Source organism: Sitophilus oryzae, unplaced genomic scaffold (genome assembly GCF_002938485.1).
Source record: "Sitophilus oryzae breed Bouriz unplaced genomic scaffold, Soryzae_2.0 scaffold_1658_pilon_pilon, whole genome shotgun sequence".
Lineage (NCBI taxonomy): Eukaryota > Metazoa > Arthropoda > Insecta > Coleoptera > Curculionidae > Sitophilus > Sitophilus oryzae.
Genome location: NW_022146345.1, coordinates 1,037,152 through 1,057,796, shown reverse-complemented (window position 1 = coordinate 1,057,796; position 20,645 = coordinate 1,037,152). Strand labels below are relative to the sequence as shown.

The 20,645-nt window shown below is 30.9% G+C and overlaps 1 protein-coding gene across 3 annotated transcripts in view; it reads left to right on the top strand.

Moving 5' to 3' along the window:
- The window catches only part of LOC115880775 (nephrin), a 220,997-nt gene that overhangs the window by 68,642 nt on the left and 131,710 nt on the right, over positions 1 to 20,645 (top strand). For all 3 annotated transcript variants that reach the window (XM_030898060.1, XM_030898058.1, XM_030898059.1), the window contains exon 2: positions 12,845 to 13,009. In XM_030898060.1, coding sequence (XP_030753920.1) covers positions 12,845 to 13,009 — 165 coding nt within the window. The remainder of the gene's footprint in view (positions 1 to 12,844; positions 13,010 to 20,645) is intronic.

Sequence of the window (20,645 nt, the reverse complement as noted above, 5' to 3'; positions counted from 1 at the left end):
TTTTTGATGTTTTTTGATATGGCGAGATGGTTTTGGTGACCATTGTCGTAACGCTATATTCCGCTGCATTGGATACTCTATACTAAATTAAAAAACAACGTTAAAGACTAACGATACAGTCCTGGTTTTAGTAAACATTCATAACAATAACCGAACTAACCATATTAAAGGAAACATCTGTAATACTCAAGTATGCAAACAGAAAAAAAAATTGCAAAAAATACCCTAATACTTTGTATTACCTCCCTTGGTTGCTACAACTGCCTGTATACGTCCGTTCATACTGTCATTGAGGCTGCATATATCATTATTACGTTCTGAGCATGATGGGCAGTTTATAGTAGTATATAGTTCACAATAATCACCAAAGCTGCCTCGTCATATTGAAAAATAACTTCAAAAGAAATGATAATTGAAAAAATTGCAAATTGTTGGTGGCAAGTTCATTTCGCTCTTAAAATTTAAACAAGGCATGTATTGACATGATCCAAAAAACAAAATGCTCAGGAGACATAGTTCTAACCGTAAAATTATATTTTAGAAAAATTTACAGACGAAATTATTGCACAGGGTGTTTTAAAGTTAAGGTAAAAAAACAAAACCTCGTTTAACACTGTATAATATGCCAAATACATACTAAAGTTTATAAAACACTGAGTTTACGAATTAAAGTTTATATAATTATATACAGCTTGCTAAAAAAATTATAGAAATAGAGCTAAAAATAACAAAAATATAACACTCCAAATTTGACCAAAAATTTCTCCGTATCAAAAATCGTCGTATCTTTGAATCTGTTAGACTTAAATTAATACTGATTTATATGTATACTCAATACGATCTAGAAAATCATACTGAAATTCAATTGAATTTGAATGTTTTCCTATCAGCACACATTTTCTGTTTATAATAAATATCAACTAATAAATTCTCATATTAATGATTATTAATATCCAGTATTCCAATAGATGTTTATAATTATGTATTAATTTATATCTATTAATTTATTTTAGTTATTAGTACACCAGTCAATATTCGAAACAACGTAAACGTAATAAAATCAAAAATTGCAACTCCAACACATCCCTAATAAATGAAATTGTAGAAAGACAAAAATAGTGCATCCAATTCGTTAAAACGAGGTTGCTGTGTACAAGCGCAGCAGTCACAACCTTAACTTAGTCAAATTTAAACTGTATTATTAATTGATAATTAGTGCGCTGTAAATTAAATGTTTTAGAACCGGTAAACTGTAAATAGGGTTAATCAAACAAACGAGCAAGCCAGCGAGCGACCGGTCAAAATCATCGGCGTACGACGTATTTAACGTCAAAATACGCGCATATTGCTGATGCTGATTGTTTATTAAAGTTGATTCATAATAACAGTGGCCGGGCCAAACACCGGGATATATTGTTCAAATATTTCATTACGAACCAATTCGTGTGTTCTATAATATCTGTATACAGATTTTGTTTTTTTCAAAACAGACTAGAACCCTTCACTGTGTATCAGGGGTGGATGGGGAAGTGGAAACCGGCCCGGGAATAACAGGCAACCGGCCCGAATCCACAAAAACAAAATGACCATAACGAATAAACATATTTTATTTATTAATATACAGGGTGTCCCAAAATAGGTGCAAGTATTTTCAGCGAGCATAGTTTTACGCACCGGTTTTGCTAATGACGACATAACTTGGGTTAGCTTAAAAAATTTCTTCCTAACCGAAGGAAGAAATTTTTTAAAGGTTCATAATTATAATTTTGAAGATATTCATAAAAAAATGTTGACACTAATTAATTAAAATGAGTATACAATTAATATTGCCAGTTATATTTTATTCTCTTATAGTATACCTATATCTATTTAATTTTGTAATTATGTAAAGTGCCCATTATACTGTTTACTCACTTGTTTCGTCGAACTGCTCGAATCCATTTTTGATTTTGATCAAATCGGTGTGAGGAGTTGTGAAGCATTAAAATGTTGTTTCGGGAGAGTTGAGCATCCGGGAAAGTTGGGTTATTGAATGTCATTGCACCCAACAACCACGTAATTACGCCCTCCCTTACGCATTAACATTTTTTTGGCAATATTACTAACATTTGAAATTGCCACAACACAACGCGAAGCCCACAGTTTGAGTTCTTTTTCACTTAATTTTTAGAACCCGAAATAGCGTTATATTACACAAAGCTCGTACTCGAGTGTTTTATAGTTTCAATAACTGCACTACCAAAAAACTAAAATACTTAAATTCTATCACAAAGCCACGATTTCAATATTATTTTAATTCGATCAACATGAACTGTAACTGGGGCGGTGTCAAATACAGAGCGAAAACTTCTGATTTCTGCCGTATTGAGCGCTGCGATCGGATTTTTTTTTAATTAAATTACATACTGTAAAACTTTATTTACCGGACATAACGTAAATATCTAAATCTCTATACCGGGTGCGTCTCAAAAGTGGCTCACCCCTATAACTTTTTTTATTTTTTCAGATAAAAATACGAGATTTGGTATGTTCCTATAAGACATAAATTAGGATTGATTGACGTATTCAAGTGTTTTTGGTCACTTCCTGTTTCACCGGAAATGACTACAACTTTTGATTTTTAAATGGCACCCTCAGTATTTTTTGACCTTATTCGATAGAAAATGACATTCTAAATAGAATGACATAATAGAGGTCAACTTTTGACATTCGCGCTTAATATCGCTCGTATTTTAAAATTCAGTCTAGAGTGCCATGGATCGTCTAATGTTTTTAGTGTATTTTCCTGGCCAGTTAAAAAATGCTCAAATCGTATTTTTAATCATACCTAATTTTTTTCAAATGGAACGATGGCTCATTATCATATTTGGAAAAAGCATTTTTTTACAAATAATTTGATACCGCACACTTGGTATTTCGAGTCAAATTGTCGTTAAAAATCGCATGTTACAATTTCAAATAAACCATATTCGAAAATGTCAAAAGTTGACAAATGATATGTCATTCTATTCAGACTGTCATTTTCTATCGAATAAAGCAACAAAACACCCAGGGTACCGTTTAAAATCAAAAGTTGTAGTCATTTCCGGTGAAACAGGAAGTGACAGATAACAATTGAATACGTCAATCAATCCTAATTTATGTCATATATTAATCTCGACTTTTAATCTGAAAAAATAAAAAGGTTATAGGGGTGAGCCACTTTTGAGACGCACCCGGTACATACGTATATCACATATAACAAAACAATATGCATCATATTGTATATGATGATTTGCACTGCACTGGTTTTAAGAATGTTCCATCGATATACCGTTAACCGCACTCTCAATTTAGTTGCAAATTACAAATAAATCATTTGTAGTTCGACGCTGTTTTTTGCCATTTGCATTTTAATACTATATTACATAATTTATATCCCCAGATATATATGGTCAATGGCGAAAATATTCGACTGTTCAAATATATATAATTTGTGAGCATATTCCAATAATTAACTTATTAAAAAGGTAATGGAATTTGACCAAATTCAACTTTGTCTTTGAAATCCGCTGTTTTAATGCATACATAATTTATCAGATATAAAATACGGCGATTCGAAACCAACAAAATATGTAATAAAAACCGATTGCAGTATGTTGTTTTATTTGGAATATCGTTAAGTTTAATTTTATTTTCACCTCTGGGCTACAAAAATTTAAGCTGAAGTAAATAAATTATTTACAAATTAGAATAAATAATGAAATTGTTGTACTAGTTTATACTAAAATATTTCATTCAATTCAGTGAACACATGAAAAATATTATGTATGATATATATATATACATTTTAAATTATCTTCAAAAATATTCATATGATTTTATACATATCCATATTGATTTTCTTTTTTGCATATTTTGCATTTTTTAAATAAATATCAATATGCTTATAGATTAATTGGATATGTAGGGTATTATTTTTATATCGAAGTTAGAGTCTACTTTTATATAACGTATCCCAGATAAGAATGAACAGCATAGGTCTCTCAGAAATAGCAAGAGGATACGGTCAGTTAAATTTGAGGAAAGTTCTGAAGATATTTCGGTAATTACAAATTTTACCGATTTTGTTTTTATTTTTTCGATCCCACATGCTCTACAAGTTGACGTTGGTAGATTTTCAATCTTACATTTTGTTCCCGAGATAACCTTTATTGATTACATTTTTCATTTCCATTTTCGAATTTATTATTGCACTTTTCCATTTCGTACTAGGCAGTGGCGTGCAGTGCAAATCAAAGCAGGGTATCCAAAAATTGGCAAAATAATAAAATAAGAGTATTAGACGAGTATATAAGAGTATTAGAGATCTGGCCATATAAAAAAATTATCATTGTTACATGGCAAATTTTTCTTGTGAGGTATTCTTTTGTGTAGCCATTATGAAATTGTCATGTCTGCCAGCGCGATTCCGGGGCTTAAAGTGGGGGCGGCCAATTGAAACGGTGTAATTTTGATACTAAAAATATTATAGGGTACACGAGTTATAATTGCGAAAATAGCTTTTATTTATTATTAAGAAACGGGGAAAATTGTTCGCAGTAGGTGCCCGGTGGCATAGAGGTACAGGCTCTCGACTACCAATCTCAAGGTAGTGTGTTCAGGGGTTCGAATCCCACACCTGGCATTTGTTCAGCCAACTATTTTTATTAAAATAAAAATAGTTTGGGTACCTAGGTCGACTCAGCCTTAAATGAGTACTTGGGATTCACAATTCTGATGTAATAAATAGGCGGTTGAAGCGTAGTGCTAGACACATTACCTTCCTTGTATACCGAACGGCTCTAGCATAGCAAGCTGTACCTTGCTACTCCCAAGGCGTTAAACGCTACATACGGGAGCTATTATTATTACTATAAATTCTTGGCAGACATTTTTCTCGTCGCTAAAATGCAGACAGACAATGCGAAAGAGGGATGAAATTTAAAAAAATGATGGCATACAATCGTATAATATGATTTATCTATACTTAAATTGATGAGGCGGCGAGCGAGCGTTCCATGAAAGCGCTAGAGTAATATCGCCTTCTGATAACTGTCTGCCGCTGATTTAGCCACGATCTTTTTGTAAGCACTTTTGCATACGGCTTTTAAAATAAATAAATATGACATTCCATCAATTGGCATGCATGTATGTCATAATTTTTTTTTCAAAATTTTATCCCTCTTTCGCGTTGTCTGCCGGCACTTGAGTGACGAGAAAAATGTCTGTCAACAATTTTCCACATTTCTTAATGTAAATAAAAGCTATTTTCGCAATTATAACTCGTGTACCTTATAATATTTTTAGTGTCAAAATTTCACCCTTTCGATTGGCCGCCCCCGCTTTAAGCCCCGGGATCGCGCTGGTAGACATGACTATTTCATAATGGCTACAAAAAAGGATAGTTCACAAGAAAAATTAGCCATGTAACGATGATAAGGTTTTTTATGTAGCCAGCTCTTAGACTATATCATAGTAATTAAAAAAGTAAAAGTGTTTTCGTGTATTGTGGTAATTAGTGTTTTACTTTGCTGTTGTAACACCAAAGGTTTCAACGCCCAACTGTAATGATATGAAATAATATTTTATGATTTTGTCTGGGGTAGACAAAGAGCAGGAAAAGTGGTAATGAGAATGTGAAATTTGTATTGTATCTTTTCAAACAGAGACGGAAAAAAGGTAAAAATTCAATCGGAAAAATTCGTTTTCTTTGCAATATCTTTAGAAGTTTAGATTTCAAAACATGACGTTGTTTATTCTTATATTGGAAACACTGCATATTTTTATCAAATTTATATATAACTTTTAAAATGAAATCACATGGGAGATATTTTTTAAAATTAAATATAATTAATAAAAAGAGACTTGGGTATTATAATTTAAAAAAAATTTGCAAGCAATACACTTCTAGTGCTATATGTATGTTGTATATTGTGTACATACGCTGGCTTTTTTTAAAATATGCTGATAATATCTGAAAACATACACATGTCATTTTGAGAATATGATTAATACTTGAATTAAAATTCTTTATGGGCTTACAGGAGATTATTTACATGCGTTATCCTAATATTTAATGCAGAAATTAATCTTAATTGAGTTCCATCAAGATTCTTCTAGACAAAGCCGTTCGGTTGAAACCGATAATCGTGCAAATTCCTACGTCTGATTTAACACCAATGGACGATTGTATTAGTTTAATTATATGAAAACGTACCTGTACACTCAACTTAGCTAAATTAACAGGAGATAGTGTCGAAGCTGTGCGCCTAGATGGCAGTCCCGAGTACATTAAGCAAATGTATGTTTAAATTATCTAGAAATTTGATCTGGTAACTCTGCGTTGGACTCGGTCCAAAAACCATTAGCCGGCATTATGTCATGTAAAGGCGTTACACCGTAGAATATAAGGATAATATTTTGCCGCGGTGTATTACGCTCTATACGTTTGTATCTGAATACATTCAGATTCTTATTATTTTCCCAAAATATATTGTACCGTACACCGGGTGTTAAAAAATAAGACGAGACTCCTATTTAGAAAAATCATATTCACTGACCGGTTCGAAAAACGCGAACACTTTAAAATTTTCATGAAAGTGTTAATACATTTTGTTCTAATGGGCCGAGTTTGATGGTTTTTTGAGTAATTTGTAGCAGAATTATTTTACTCATTTGGTCTCTTATTAAATAAAAAAATGATATCCCCATCTGTCTATTATACTAGAGAAAACAAATTTGTTAAACAAAAACATTTTGATGAAAGTGTCAAACAGCCTGGGTAATAGCTTTCCAAAGTAAGGAATTTAAAAACCACTTTAATTTCAAGGTGCATCTCATTTTAGTTTATTTTTTGTTTCATACGAAGATTTATTTTTGTTGGAGATATTTGCTTTTGAAGAAGACAATAATGATTACTAACAATTTTAGCTTAAAAGCATGCTTTTGCTCTGTCAGTCAATAGTTTTTATTGTCTTTGTAATATCACTGTCGTTGAAAAGTTATACAGGCTCAGTCTTAAATAAGTGTAAATATTTTCAGGGCTGGTAGATCTCGATAAAAGAAACATATTTTTTCTTTTCCGTTTTTGAAATAAGTCCCAAGAATAATATCCGAGTTATTTTACTTTGAAAATTTCCAATGAAAATTATTTTTTTTGCTTAAATTTTGAGAAGCACTGGACCTTCTCTGGTTTTTCTTTCTTGTAAAATGAATCTACGACCTCTGTTGCCATATTATCGAGAAATTACATTTTTAACTAAAAATTAAAAAAAAATCATTTTTTTTCAAAATTTTTTGTTCGCGAAAAAAACTCTTGTGTTTCTGGGGTCGAAATATACTTCCCCTAAAAATATTTGCACTTATTTTAGACTCACCCTGTAGTATTATGGTTTGTTATCAGTTACTAACAGAAGTAGTTTTAAGCTGTTTGAAGCCAGAAGCTGTATTGGTTATTGTTGCTTTAATTGAAAATGGCAGAGATCAACTTCTGGACTAACCTACCTTTGCTTGGAAATAAAGAGGGCGTTATTTTATATGCACAATGTATACAGGATGAGTCTTAAATAAGTGCAAATATATTTAGGGGTAGTATATTTCGACCCCAGAAACAATTTTCTTTCTCAAAAAAAAATTGAAAATTTAGAATTTTTTGAATTTTTTTTTGTAATTTATTTTAATTTTAGTTAAAAACATAACATCTTCATAATAATATGACAACATAGATAAATTAAATTTACGAGCAAGAAAACCCAGAAAAGATCCAGTAGTTCTCAAAATTTAAGCCAAAAATTATATTTTTTTGAAATCTTCTAAGTAAAATATCTCCGTTATTTTGGACTTATTGGAAAAATGGTAAAGAGAAAATATGTTTCTTTTATCAAGATCTACCAGCCCTGAAAACATTTGCACTTATTTAAGACTTACCCTGTATGATGAATGCCGTTGATCGTCATGTTCAATCTAACTTGACGACTTTTTCTTAGTACTTATAATATATCTGAACCTATTTTTTTTGAAATTGCAGTTCTTGTATTGTGGATTCAAGTAAAAAATTATTGTGGATTCTATTAATTTGAAACTACTTACAGCAGAAATTATTACTTTCGATTTAATTTACAGCTTATTTTACAAACTTTTAATGATTATGCTCAATATCTTCAGTAATAAAAATCCATTAAACGGCAATTACTAAAATTAACAGTACTAACCAATAAATCATTACGTTAAGTAATTAAATTGCTGTCTCGAAAAATGTAAATAAAAATATTTAATGTTCATATCAATATTACAATTACATTATATTTTACATTTTTAACCTACAGCATGTGCATTTACAATAATCATAATTACAGATTGTTATTTGTCTCACTAATGCTTATAGATCATTAATAAATCATTTAAAGAAAAAACGGCATTAAATTATTTTATAATGCCAGATTACTTACTCATGCACAAAACAATCACATACTAAGAACAAAAGAATTAATCATTATAAACCAGATTTTTGCACTATTAAACAATCCCAGCTACTACCTTTTGGTTGTGCAATAATTTCATATCCTTTAACAGTAAATTATGCTCACTTTTCTATTCGCATGATTAAGATTGTTATGGTAAACTTGGATACCCGTTTTTGTTTCCTTTAATGCAATTGATACGAAAAAATAAATGCAATGCATTTATCGATTAAGAATTTAGTAAAAAGTTAATTGAAAAATTAGCTGGCAGTGTGAATTATAACTGCACGGAATTAATATATGAAATTTTCCAATGTCTATGAGCTTTTTCTTTTATATAACTTATTGATTTTTGATAATAATTCAATGACTAGGCAGAATAAAGCGGTATATGTCATTTTTCATGTACGCGAAAAATATAATATTTCATTTTTCTTTAATAAACAATATTTCATAGCAGTTCTTTTTCGTAATGTTTTAATTAAAACCTTAAGAATTTCCCGTTTTTCTTGTTGTGTATTTGTTGTATCTGATTATATTAATATTTTATGTTCTATTAGGTTATTTTATTTTCTGTTTTTTGTTCTATACTAATTTTATATATTAGTAATAAAATAAACTTTAATTTACCGCATGTATATGAAGACCACGTGTTGATACAGGGTGAAGCTTATATAAATGCAAATATTTTTAGGGGTAGTCAAAATTTAAGCAAAAAACATATTTTTTGGAAATTTTCAAAGTAAAATAACTCGGTTAATTTGGACTTAATTGAAAAACGGTATAGAGAAAATATGTTTCTATTATTGAGAATATAATATTATCCAAAGACTGCAACATAAGCACTAAATAAACATCTTGGGCATAAAATGCAAGGCATAAGAAAGTTATTTACAATAAACATATATTTACCTTTTAAGACGCATTCTCACGGCTCCTGTACTTGACAAACATTTGTAATTGGCATACAGGGTATACACGGTGCGTCGGGAATCTATACAGAATTTCTAAGTTATTTATTATAAGAGCTACGCCGGCGCCGCACTCCCGCCAGACCCTGGTGGCCCTAAAAAAAACTTGCCAAGTACACGAGTCGTGAGAATGCGCCTTCACAAGTACTTGGGCACAATGATAAACACTCATATTGATAAGAAAAAAAAAAGATCCAGAATAGAACAAGCTAGAAAGTGTTTACCCAAATGAAAAGCTTGTCACAAGGTCAGAACTTGACCTGGAAGTTAGTATACGTAGATATAGATTATGTATTTTCTTCTCTTTTTCTCTTTTATGGTGGTGAATTGTGGACATTTAACTCTGCTCTAGGAAGAAATTTGGAAGCTATTGAAATCCATTGTTAAGAAGAATCGTCATTCCCATCACTACTGCACAATCGTTGCATCAGTCAACATCGATCAACATCAATCATATAATTTATTACAAAAAAAATATTTCTCGAAGCTCTTTAACTAAAAATGAGTATTTTTTCAAGCATACACTACAACCAACTAATTTCCTACTCAATATTCGTCTACTTTCCATATGATAAAAACTGTTTTCTAGTTCTAAACCTAACCAAACCAAACAACTATAAACAAATAAATTTGATTAAAATAAATAAAAGTGGGCAACGCTGTGCCGATGCCGGTCAAGCTTAATCACGTGACTAAAAGTTTATTTGGTATGAACTGTGCCTTTGTTTCGAAGTTTTCAAATTTCATAAGAACTCTTTTTAGTCGTAGGTACCTCGTGGTTCAGACAAAAAGCGTTGATTTTGATATGCAAATAATTATTCATTTAACTCACAAATTATTTTTTTTTTCATGTAAATCTAACTAATACTTTCTTACAGCTTCTAATAATTAAATTAGAACACATAACTTTTGCCTTAGTACAATTAAAAAATAGCAAATATGTAGATATTTTTCTGATAAGCATATTATATTCTAAGCAACTAATTTCTTGTTCAAAATTCGTCTGTTTTCCCAACAAGATATTTTTTCCCTGAATTGAACAAAACTGAATAAAAAACGACTCTTAAAATAAAGAACTGTGGCATTTCAACATAGTACGCTAACGAGGCTTCTAACCAAAGTACAATAGACCGGCCAAAGGAAATGTAATTTATTTCGATGCCGCGGTAAATAAATAAAGGAGTTCTTCATCTGAAAGCAAACAAGAGCTTCTGCCCCTAATTCGTATGATAAAGTGTTTTTCATTTTTTTACGAAGATAATAATTAAATTTTACCCGTTTCCATTTCTTCTCACCCCCACCGTTATATCGTCGGATCTTTTTTCCTGCAGTGTTTAGGTGCAGTCACGTATCCGGAAAAATTAGTTGTTTGTTTTACACAAAGAACATTTTTTGTTCGGTTTTTACATTGAAACTCATACGCTAAATCAAAATGTATGAATGTTAATTAGTTTAGATAAGCACGTTAGGGGTGGAATTGTCAGAAATTTCTCTCCTTTTTTATGATCGTATAACATTAGGGCTTTATATTTACATAAACATAATATGTTTATGTCCAATATTTCATTTTTACAACACGGTCAGTACTGATACTTTAACGGCTACTCTTGTGGAGATTTAAGAGCACAGCCTATTCATTGGACAGCCAGTCGACTTCGCAAATTTTTGAATTCCTGCTTGTTTTTACCCGCTTTTACCAGCAGGCAGTGAACATCAGTCCCGATAGTTTTTATATACGGAGGCTTCAATGGAGCCCAGTAACTGAGTTGTTACATAACATAAGGTAAAAAAAAATATCTATATACTTACGCAATCATTCAATTCTGGGCAAAAAATATATTGAAAATGTGGAAAAGTGGCACAAGAATGGATGGGTGGAGGTAGACCACTTTCTTACTCAAGCTATCACAGGTCATGGGTGTTTTGGCACATACCTAAAAAGGATGGGCAAAAGAGATAGCGATCGCTGTGTGTACTGTGAGGAGCAGGATACTCCTGCGCACCCTCTATTCAAGGGTGGAAGATGGACGGAATATAGGGACATGGGAGAGGCAAGGCGCGGCACAAAGGTCACGCTGGATAACGTCGGGGCAATTAATGTTGCCAAAATGCTTAAGGGTTTTGATGAAGACCAAATTTCAGGAAGAGTTGGCACAACGGTTGATACGTAGGATGCACACATAAGACAACCCTCTGCCTTGAAGTAATGCCTCGGGTGGTTCCGATATGGAGACTGAGGTTAGGAAAAGATGAGTTTTTAGTAGGTAGGCCCTCTGTGTAGAGTAGAGAGGAAGATCCCCACACTCCGACCTTAATGGCGTTTCCCATCTATACATAAAAATTAAAAAAAATTCCATGTAATTAATCGTAAACTGACTCGGTATGACTGACTAAAATTTCCATAGTGGATGCATTAAAGTATCTATTCTCAGTGAGATATAAATTTTCTCAGTAACTATTGAGTAAAAAATATGATAAATAAACTTTTTAACGTAAAATGTTTATGAAATTCACTTATTTCCAGTATTTTTTCGTATTGCATAAAGGAAATGCTCTTTGATCTTGGTCCACCGTACATTTTTTCAGATATCATTTAGATACTAAAATTTTAAAAATATAATTTTGTATAAAACGTACCTACTATGACAAGTAATGGCAACCATATTTTACCTAGAGCACCCTATATCAATATTAATAATCTGGATGTATATTTTATGATCTTGTTATATTCTCTACAAGCAGTGATTGATATGCAATTTCTTGAAATTTGTTTAGATATATTTTTCTAATTATAAATATCTGTAAACCATAGGTTATCTGACAATGATGTCTGTCGTATGTCTTCTGTCAAAATCTTCCCAGAGTCACTTAATAATTTATATCAATATTTTATTATTAAATTCACTGGATAGACATACTTATGATATGATATTTCTAAACTTGTTAAGAAAGCTTTTGTGATTCCCTTTTTGAAATCGGGTATCTGAACTTTAATTTAATTTATAAGTTATTATTCCATTAATAGGTAAATCTAATGAATCTAATAAATACTTTCTTACAACTCCTAAATTTATGACATATTTTTTTTTTACTTCAAATGGTTTTTCTCTCATTAGGCACCCCATTTTTTGCCTTTATCTTATAGATTTGGGCATTTGTGCGATTTTCAAGGATTTCATATCACTTTTTTCAATTTTTTTTACTACAGTATTCATATTTCAAAACTCTAGTATATAAACATTAGTAAACAAAATATTTGATTTTAACATATACCAAAAAATAGGAGACAATATCAATATCGATTAAAAATTAAAAACTTCACATTTACACGAATATGATTTATCTACTTTAAATTAAATAATGACAAAACTAATAATTATATTTTTATTCCAGCTCTCCTCATCTCAATCTTCCTTGGAGTTTCTGCCGGCCAACAACAATATTTTAGGGTACAGCCTCACGATGTCAAAGTTCAAGAAGGAGGAGAGGCCATGTTGGAATGCGAGGTGGCCAATTTAGTTGGACAAGTTCAATGGACAAAGGACGGGTTTGCGTTAGGTAAATATAATTTTCTCTAAGTGTCAACTAGCTTTTAGATAATATCAAACTTGCTATGTTATTTTTATTTTGACTAAGTTAAAACCTTTCTAGTAATAGAAGGCAAAAAAAATCAATACGCAGATATTATAAAATAGTCATAACCGTTTGTTTTAGCCTTAGAGTTAACAGTCGTAACTTTTAAATCGTAGTTGGCTTTTGAAAACATAAGGATTGGTATCACTATTTTCTTTTGTTCAAAAATGCAAAACGTTATAAAATATTAAAGAGTGGTATATAAGGATTGTTTTTAAAGAAAATATTTCTATAGACTTAATTATTTAGAAATAAATATTAACACAATTTCCTAATATTCGTATACACACGTGTGGAGCCTCTGTTAGAATTTCATCCGATGGAGAATACCATTATTTAAATTAATAAATACAAACTTGTCTTGTTTTTGTTGACAAACACAACAGAAACACAAACAATGATACTCCAATCGCGAATTGAGAGCTGCTCGATGTTTTGCTATCAGCTTAATCAAATTAGAATTCCATTTTCCAGCCTACAATTGAAAACTTTCCCGTTCCCATAGAAGTTTCTCTCAAATTACACGTATTCTCCGGCTTAACCGTTTCAGTTTGCTACGAATATCGACTCCAATTATTAACCCCATTTAATGGATGATTAAAGCAGTTTGAATTCTTACAACGATTAATTATTTTCTTATTTTTTTTCTGCTGGTCTAGTAAAAACTTTATGGAATACTTACTCAGATTGAAGGTAGTTTTACGAGGAAAATTAATTTGAAAATATGAAAAAATGGTCTATATTAAAGGATTATGAATATGGAATGGATTATTGTGATCTATATGGGTGGTCTGGTATATTTACGCCGTATTCAACGTTGAAAATTAATTTAATTTTAGGGGTAATAAATTAAATCTTGTTAATTATCAAACATTGTCATTGGACATAGTGAGGGTATCTATTTGCGGGTAAATATTGATAAGACCAAGGTGCTTGTTTTGTCAAAAATTATCATCAAACCCGACCTACTAATTAAAGGTGCTATAATACAACTAGTAACCTCTTACTAACGAAGCACACTGATAAACACTCAGATTGACGAGAAAAAAGAAATAAGATCCAGAATAGAACATGTTCACAAGATCAGACCTTAACTCAGACGTACTTATATGTATGATTGTATGTATCGTAGATATATTTTTTTTATAGTTCTCTCTGCTCTATGGTTGTAAAAGTTGAATACCCTACTCTAGAAAGAAATTTGGAAGCCTTTGCGGAATGTAATTGTACAGAACCATCCATCGAATATCATGGGTAGAAAACGTAACAAACGATAAAATTACCAGATGTATGAGAAAACAAAAAGACTAATTGTAAAACATCGCAAAATATCTAAAATGAGAGACTGGTTTCCGTTTGGATTCTACATTAGAAAATAAATAAAATATATTGAAACAAAAAATAGCAGACAATTAATTCACACTTTGGCAAAATTAAGCAGCCAAACGTGAAGTAATATTCAGAGTTCTACTGCCATTATACTAACCGTGTGACATTAGTCACATTACTTTCGTTCTTAGCGGAGAACGTATCCTAAATAAATTACCCGCTTCTTATCGAATTAGCCATAATTTGGCAACGCGGTTTAGTCGGCTTGCTATAACGCAGGCCAGCAATAATCATTATACGACTAATAAAGGGGCTTTTAGTGGATTACCCAAAGTGAATCGTCCTGTTCGGCTCATTGCACTCGACTTCTAAGATTGACCATTTGGCACACTTGGGCTTATTGATGGCGGTTCTTAGTTAACCCCACCTCTGCCCTTGAAGTATCAAGTACATTTGTAAAGACAAAAGACAAGTAGACGTAAAGAATATGTAAAAATGTAATTGAATAAAAAATCTATATTACTTAAAACTGTTTTTTTGGTACAATAAATAACAATATTAGTCGATGTATATGTCGCAGGCGTATCTAATAATTTGGCATTTTGCAAAATGGCAAGCATTTTCAACAAAAAAGTCTGTTTTCAGTCGCTTTGTAATATGGCTAATCAGAATTAGGCGTATTAAACAACGATGATATTTGCTGTTCATTTCTGCAAAATGACCGCTTGTTTTCAGTCATTCTTTAAAATTCCTAATGAAAACTAGTCAGATAGTGCAAAACATTTTACGCGGGATAGGTATGACTAACCTAAATTTATCCAAGGAATTTTTTTTTCAACATCTCTCAAAATTAGGAAAAAATGTCATCAATATAGTGATAATTCTATTAATGAGGGTGTGGTCAGAAATGTTCCAGCAATGAAATCTAAATTTGGAAGACAAGGGTTTCATAAATATTTCTTGAAATTCTGCAAAAAACATTGAAATAAAATGGCTCATGGTGCAAGAAAATTGCAATGATGTGTATCTCAGAGTGTCATGGCAGTAACATTTGTGTTAATAAATAGTTAATTATCCTCGTTATTACCACCAGCAAATGCATAGTTTTAACAAAGGTTTTAATGTAAAAATTAGCAAAAAAATATTAGTATCTTCTTTAAAAGCGAAGATCTCCAACAAAAATAAAGCTATTGAGATGTTTAAAAAACAATCTATCGAGAAAGAATATACCTAGATGATATAGTGATTTTTAAATCCCTTGCTGTCTTACATATTCCACAGGGTGATTTAAACTTTTATCAAAATATCAACGTTTTATTTTTCCTCGTATAATTGACAGATGGGAACTTTCATTTATAATTTAGAAAGAGATACTAAAAAATCCAATAATTTAGCTACATATTACTTAAAAAATCATCAAAGTCGGCCCACTAGAACAAAATATATTAAGCTTCAAAAATACACCAAATTTTAAGATGCCCGTTTTTCGTGCCGGTGAGTGTATAATATGTAACTTTCTCTGTCTCTTAATGGCGCGAATTATAGAGAAGAAGCAAACACCTAAACTTTAATTTTAGTTGTCATATTTTCCTTTTTTATAAATAATAAACACTGCTGGGATATAACAATAAAAAATATATAAAATATAAAATATGTATATATTTTTAACACAACAAAAAAGTTTTACGCCCGACATAAATTTCCCTATGACAAGATAAAATATATTGAGTTGGAAAAAAACGTAGTTTAATATTTTATTTCCATTTCAGAAAAATTGTTTCTTTTGAACTTCCCTCTTTCTTTTTCTATTTTCAAAATAAATAAACTCTCTGTTTGAAAATATCTTTACGGTAAACGTTTTGAATATTAGGATCTTTTTTGGCACATGAAAAAATACAATATGAATAAAACTAAATATATATATGACAGTCTATGCCTGATTAAAAAAAGGTTAGAGATATTCAGTTTTTTCCATGGGGGAGATTTTCTTTAAATTCAAATGCATGTTTAGCAGATAAGTCTACATTTTTTTACAAAGAATTGATTTACTTAAAAAAAATATTTTTTTGGGAGTGTTTAGAATAATTTAAAGCATTTACTAATTTGGCACATTCTTAATTATTATCGAAAAAAAGAAGTATGTGACGATAATTTAGAATAACGAGCACGCTGGATATAGGGAATATACGTTGGATATGATATATAAATTCAGGACAAACTGGCAACAAATTTTCCAGGTTTTCGTTTTTTCTATGGTAAGATTGGAAAATCTATTGACACACACTGCTCATTCTCGCCGCGTCGCGCCTGTTAAGAAGCTGGATGAGATCGAGTATCTTGTGAGTAAGAGTCGATTTAGACACTTGCCAAGTCGGTGGGCCAATGAAAAATGATATAGCCGAGGAACGCGGTTCGGTTTCCGCGTAAACAAATTCCCGTCCAGGTTACTCTTAGCAGCGTAAAGGAGAAGTTTAAAATACTTTACTGTCCCAAATGGATGAGTTTTGACCAAAGATTGAATAACCAACAAACTTTTATTTTTAACAAAATACAACAGGATACCAACCCTTCTTAATTTTTTTCTAATTTGGCATAAAACACCCTGTATATTGCGCAAGTTTGCTACAATTTAATTTTTACCGTATATCTTATAGTTTTCCAGACCCTATTGGCAGAGATATACAAGATACCTTATAAGGAGTATCTGAAATATAAGTTACAAGACTTTTAAGCAAAGTATTTGAAATATTAGTTACAAAATACTTTTGAAGAGGGTATTTAAGATACTAGATATAAAATACGTATTTTCTTTTATTAGGACTTTTATTAAAATAAAATACTTTTTGAAAGATTTTTATTTTATTTTTAAAGTTATTTAGCTTATTACATTAATAATAACTAGCGTGTACCAGCGACTTCGTTCGCCTCGAATTAGTCATTTGTAATGGTGATGATAAAACAAAGCAAGAATTTCCATTAACATACAAACTGGATAAAAAATTTTCACATTTATGTCAGCATGAGAAAAAAACAATATGGCAATATTATTATATAACTTGGTAATATTTGAGGGGTAGTTTCATCTCGTTGGAATTTGATATTCGAAAAATCCGTTTGCCAAAAATATGCTTTTTACGTCAAGCAGTTTAAGCAGAATCGCGGTTAAGAAATTACCCAATTTTTTGGAACACCCTGTATGATTTTTTAAAAAAATTCAAAATATGTGAACAAACCAAATAAGTTATGCTTGTCCAAACGTTTTCCCGAAAGACTAACCGTTTTTTAAATAACAAATATAATAATATTTGAGGGGCGTTTTCACCCTCTTGGAATTTGAGATTCGAGAAACCCCTCCTTATCGAACCTCTACACCCCACAGTCAATCCGTTTGCCAAAAATCAGCTTTAAACGTCAAGCAGTTTAAGCAGAATCGTGATTACTCGCAATGGTCATATTTTATGAAACACCCTGTATAAATTTATAAAAAAAACTTAAAATATGTAAAAAACAAAATAAAATATACGTGTTTAAGCGTTTTTTTTTGGAAACTTGACCGTTTTTTAAATAAAAAATATTGTAATATTTGAGGGGTGGTTTCACCCTCTTGGAACTGGAATTTCGAAAAATCCCTTCTTATCGAACCTCTACACCCTAGAATCAACCTTATGCCAAAATTGAGCTTCTTACGTTGAGTGGTTTGAGCAGGATCGTGATTAATCAGTATGTCAGTCACTTAAGGATTTTATATATTAGTATAGATTATGAACAAGAATCGTGTAAATCTGAGATTGTCTTTATTACTTAAATTGTAGTGTTTCTAGCCAGCGGTGCTGGCAGTAGACAGTCAGTAGTTATCACTGCTTGCACACAAAGGAATCAGAGTCCTCTAAAAACATGTAATAAGATTGGTCTGGTTTGGTTTGGTTTTCTTTTCGCGTATTCACCATTATTGTTTAAAGTGTCCAATTTCTGTTTTTCGTACTGATTAATTTTACGTGTTTCAGTCAGAACAAGACCTTTGTTATGTTCTTTAATGACTTTGGCATCCATTCCTTTTTAAAGAATGAAATGGGTGTTTTACTTTAATTCATTTAATAATACTAGATAGATACAGAAGAATAAAAATGTTGTAATTTTTAGAATGTTTATTAACATTGAAAATGTTTCTGTTATCCTATATAAGGGAGCCCAAATCGAATTAAAATGCTACATTTGCCACACCATGACGTCATATATACAAGGGTATAGGAAATCTCGGCGCAGTCGGCCAGCGCGCGCAAAAACCATTACATCGCTAATTGTTTATTGATATATCTTTATTAGTTTAAAAGCAAAAAATATGGGGTTTGCTTTGATACCTTGTCAAGACATAAGCGAAACTTTTAAATTGTTTCTTTTTTTCATTTAGGCCTTCGTTTTTCGTTAAATGAAAGTTATATTGAAAAAATCTATTTTTAAACCAAATTTTCGCATGATTGAAATGATTATTCATGTTTAAAGTTTTTTTTGGTCATAAGCACTAATGGAAATTTTTTTTTGTAAATAATTATAAAAAATTACTTCCTACGAAGACTTTATTGTGTATTGGATCAAAAAATAAGTATTTGTTTTCTCTATACGGTGGTATTAATATATCGATTTTTGATGATAGTGCCCTTTTACCCGGTCTAATTTTGTACTACTTTCGGAATAAGGGTCCCCATATCATGTACCGTACTTCCATCCCTGAAGAATTCAGCTTGTGACACCGAAGTGAGAGGTAACGTCAAAATAAGCTTTAATCTACCTACATCATAGGCAGGTGTAGGTACTCCAGGTATATTCTACCTAGACAGTAGCTGAACTAGCTGACAGTAGTAATTAATTTTTTATCCGATAAGTAGTTGTCATTGTATAAATTTAATCATCTTTTACCTCCTATAACGGTAGGTTTTGGATTTTTCCTGATTGGTTTGTTAAACAAAAATATACTGGGCATATAAATGTTACAGGTTAATTCGTTAAAGAAATATGTTACACACATATTATTTTAATAATAATAGTATAATAGTAATGGCTATATTATGTTATAACACATATGTATTGAATGTACTTATTTTAACCAATGCATTGTTTTGTTTTTTTAATCTCACAAATAAGAAATGTTTTATAGTTTTTATTATAAAAAACAGTGATTATACAATTTATTTACACCCCTTACACTGTTTTCTGTAAGGGGTGTAACCAGGAGTATATTTCGTAACCTCTTACGATATAAGAGGGCACAAAGTGTTTTATTACTTAATGCTTAAAATTTAATAATATATTTGTACATAAAATAAAATAGACTAGAAAGTCAATTAATTAATATTGACGTAATTACTAAATAAGTACAAGATTTTTTTTCTAATTATTTTAGTGTATTTTTAGTCACCTAATTATAAAGGAGAGATATCCAACCATTGCATTATTTTACTCACAAATAAATGTTTTATGGTTTTTATTATAAAACAACGATTAATTTATTATACACCCCTTAACCCAAACACTCCAAGGAGGATATTTCGTGACCCCTTATTTAAAGTGGACAAGCTTTATTAGTCAATGTTTTAATTACCCAGCGTCTTTAATAAAAATCTAATGTAATTTTTCATAGAAATGATCTGACATAAAAAGCAAATTTTATCAAAAAACTTTTTGATTATCTACAAGGAGTAAACCGCTGACAAATGTCTGTATACTAATGCCAAAGTAATGCCAAAAATACAAATTAAATACCAAAATTTCTCATATAATGCCCCACTAATGCCAAGCTGATTCCAATATAATACCACTAATACCACGAATAATATGTAACACATTTGTTTCACGAATTAACCTGTAACAATACTGGTAGGTACGTGCACAGATTTTTTCCTAGGTAACTTAAAAGTCGTTAAAAAGTCTAATTATATTTAAAGAAGATATAATTCCAACAAATTACATTATAAGGCCAATAATGCACAAGTAATACCATTAAAATTTTAGCGTTTTTAACTTGTGTAACATATTTCTTTAACGAATTAACCTGTAACAATAGTGGTAGGTACGCGCACAGATTTTTTCGCTAGGTAACTTATTAAGTCGTTAAACAGGCCTATAAAAGCTATAACAACATAGGTAACTAATATTTATAATTTAATTCGAGTTTTAATCTCAAATAATAAATGTTTTTACTGGTGTATTTCTGAAGTGTTCATTATTAAAAGTAGAT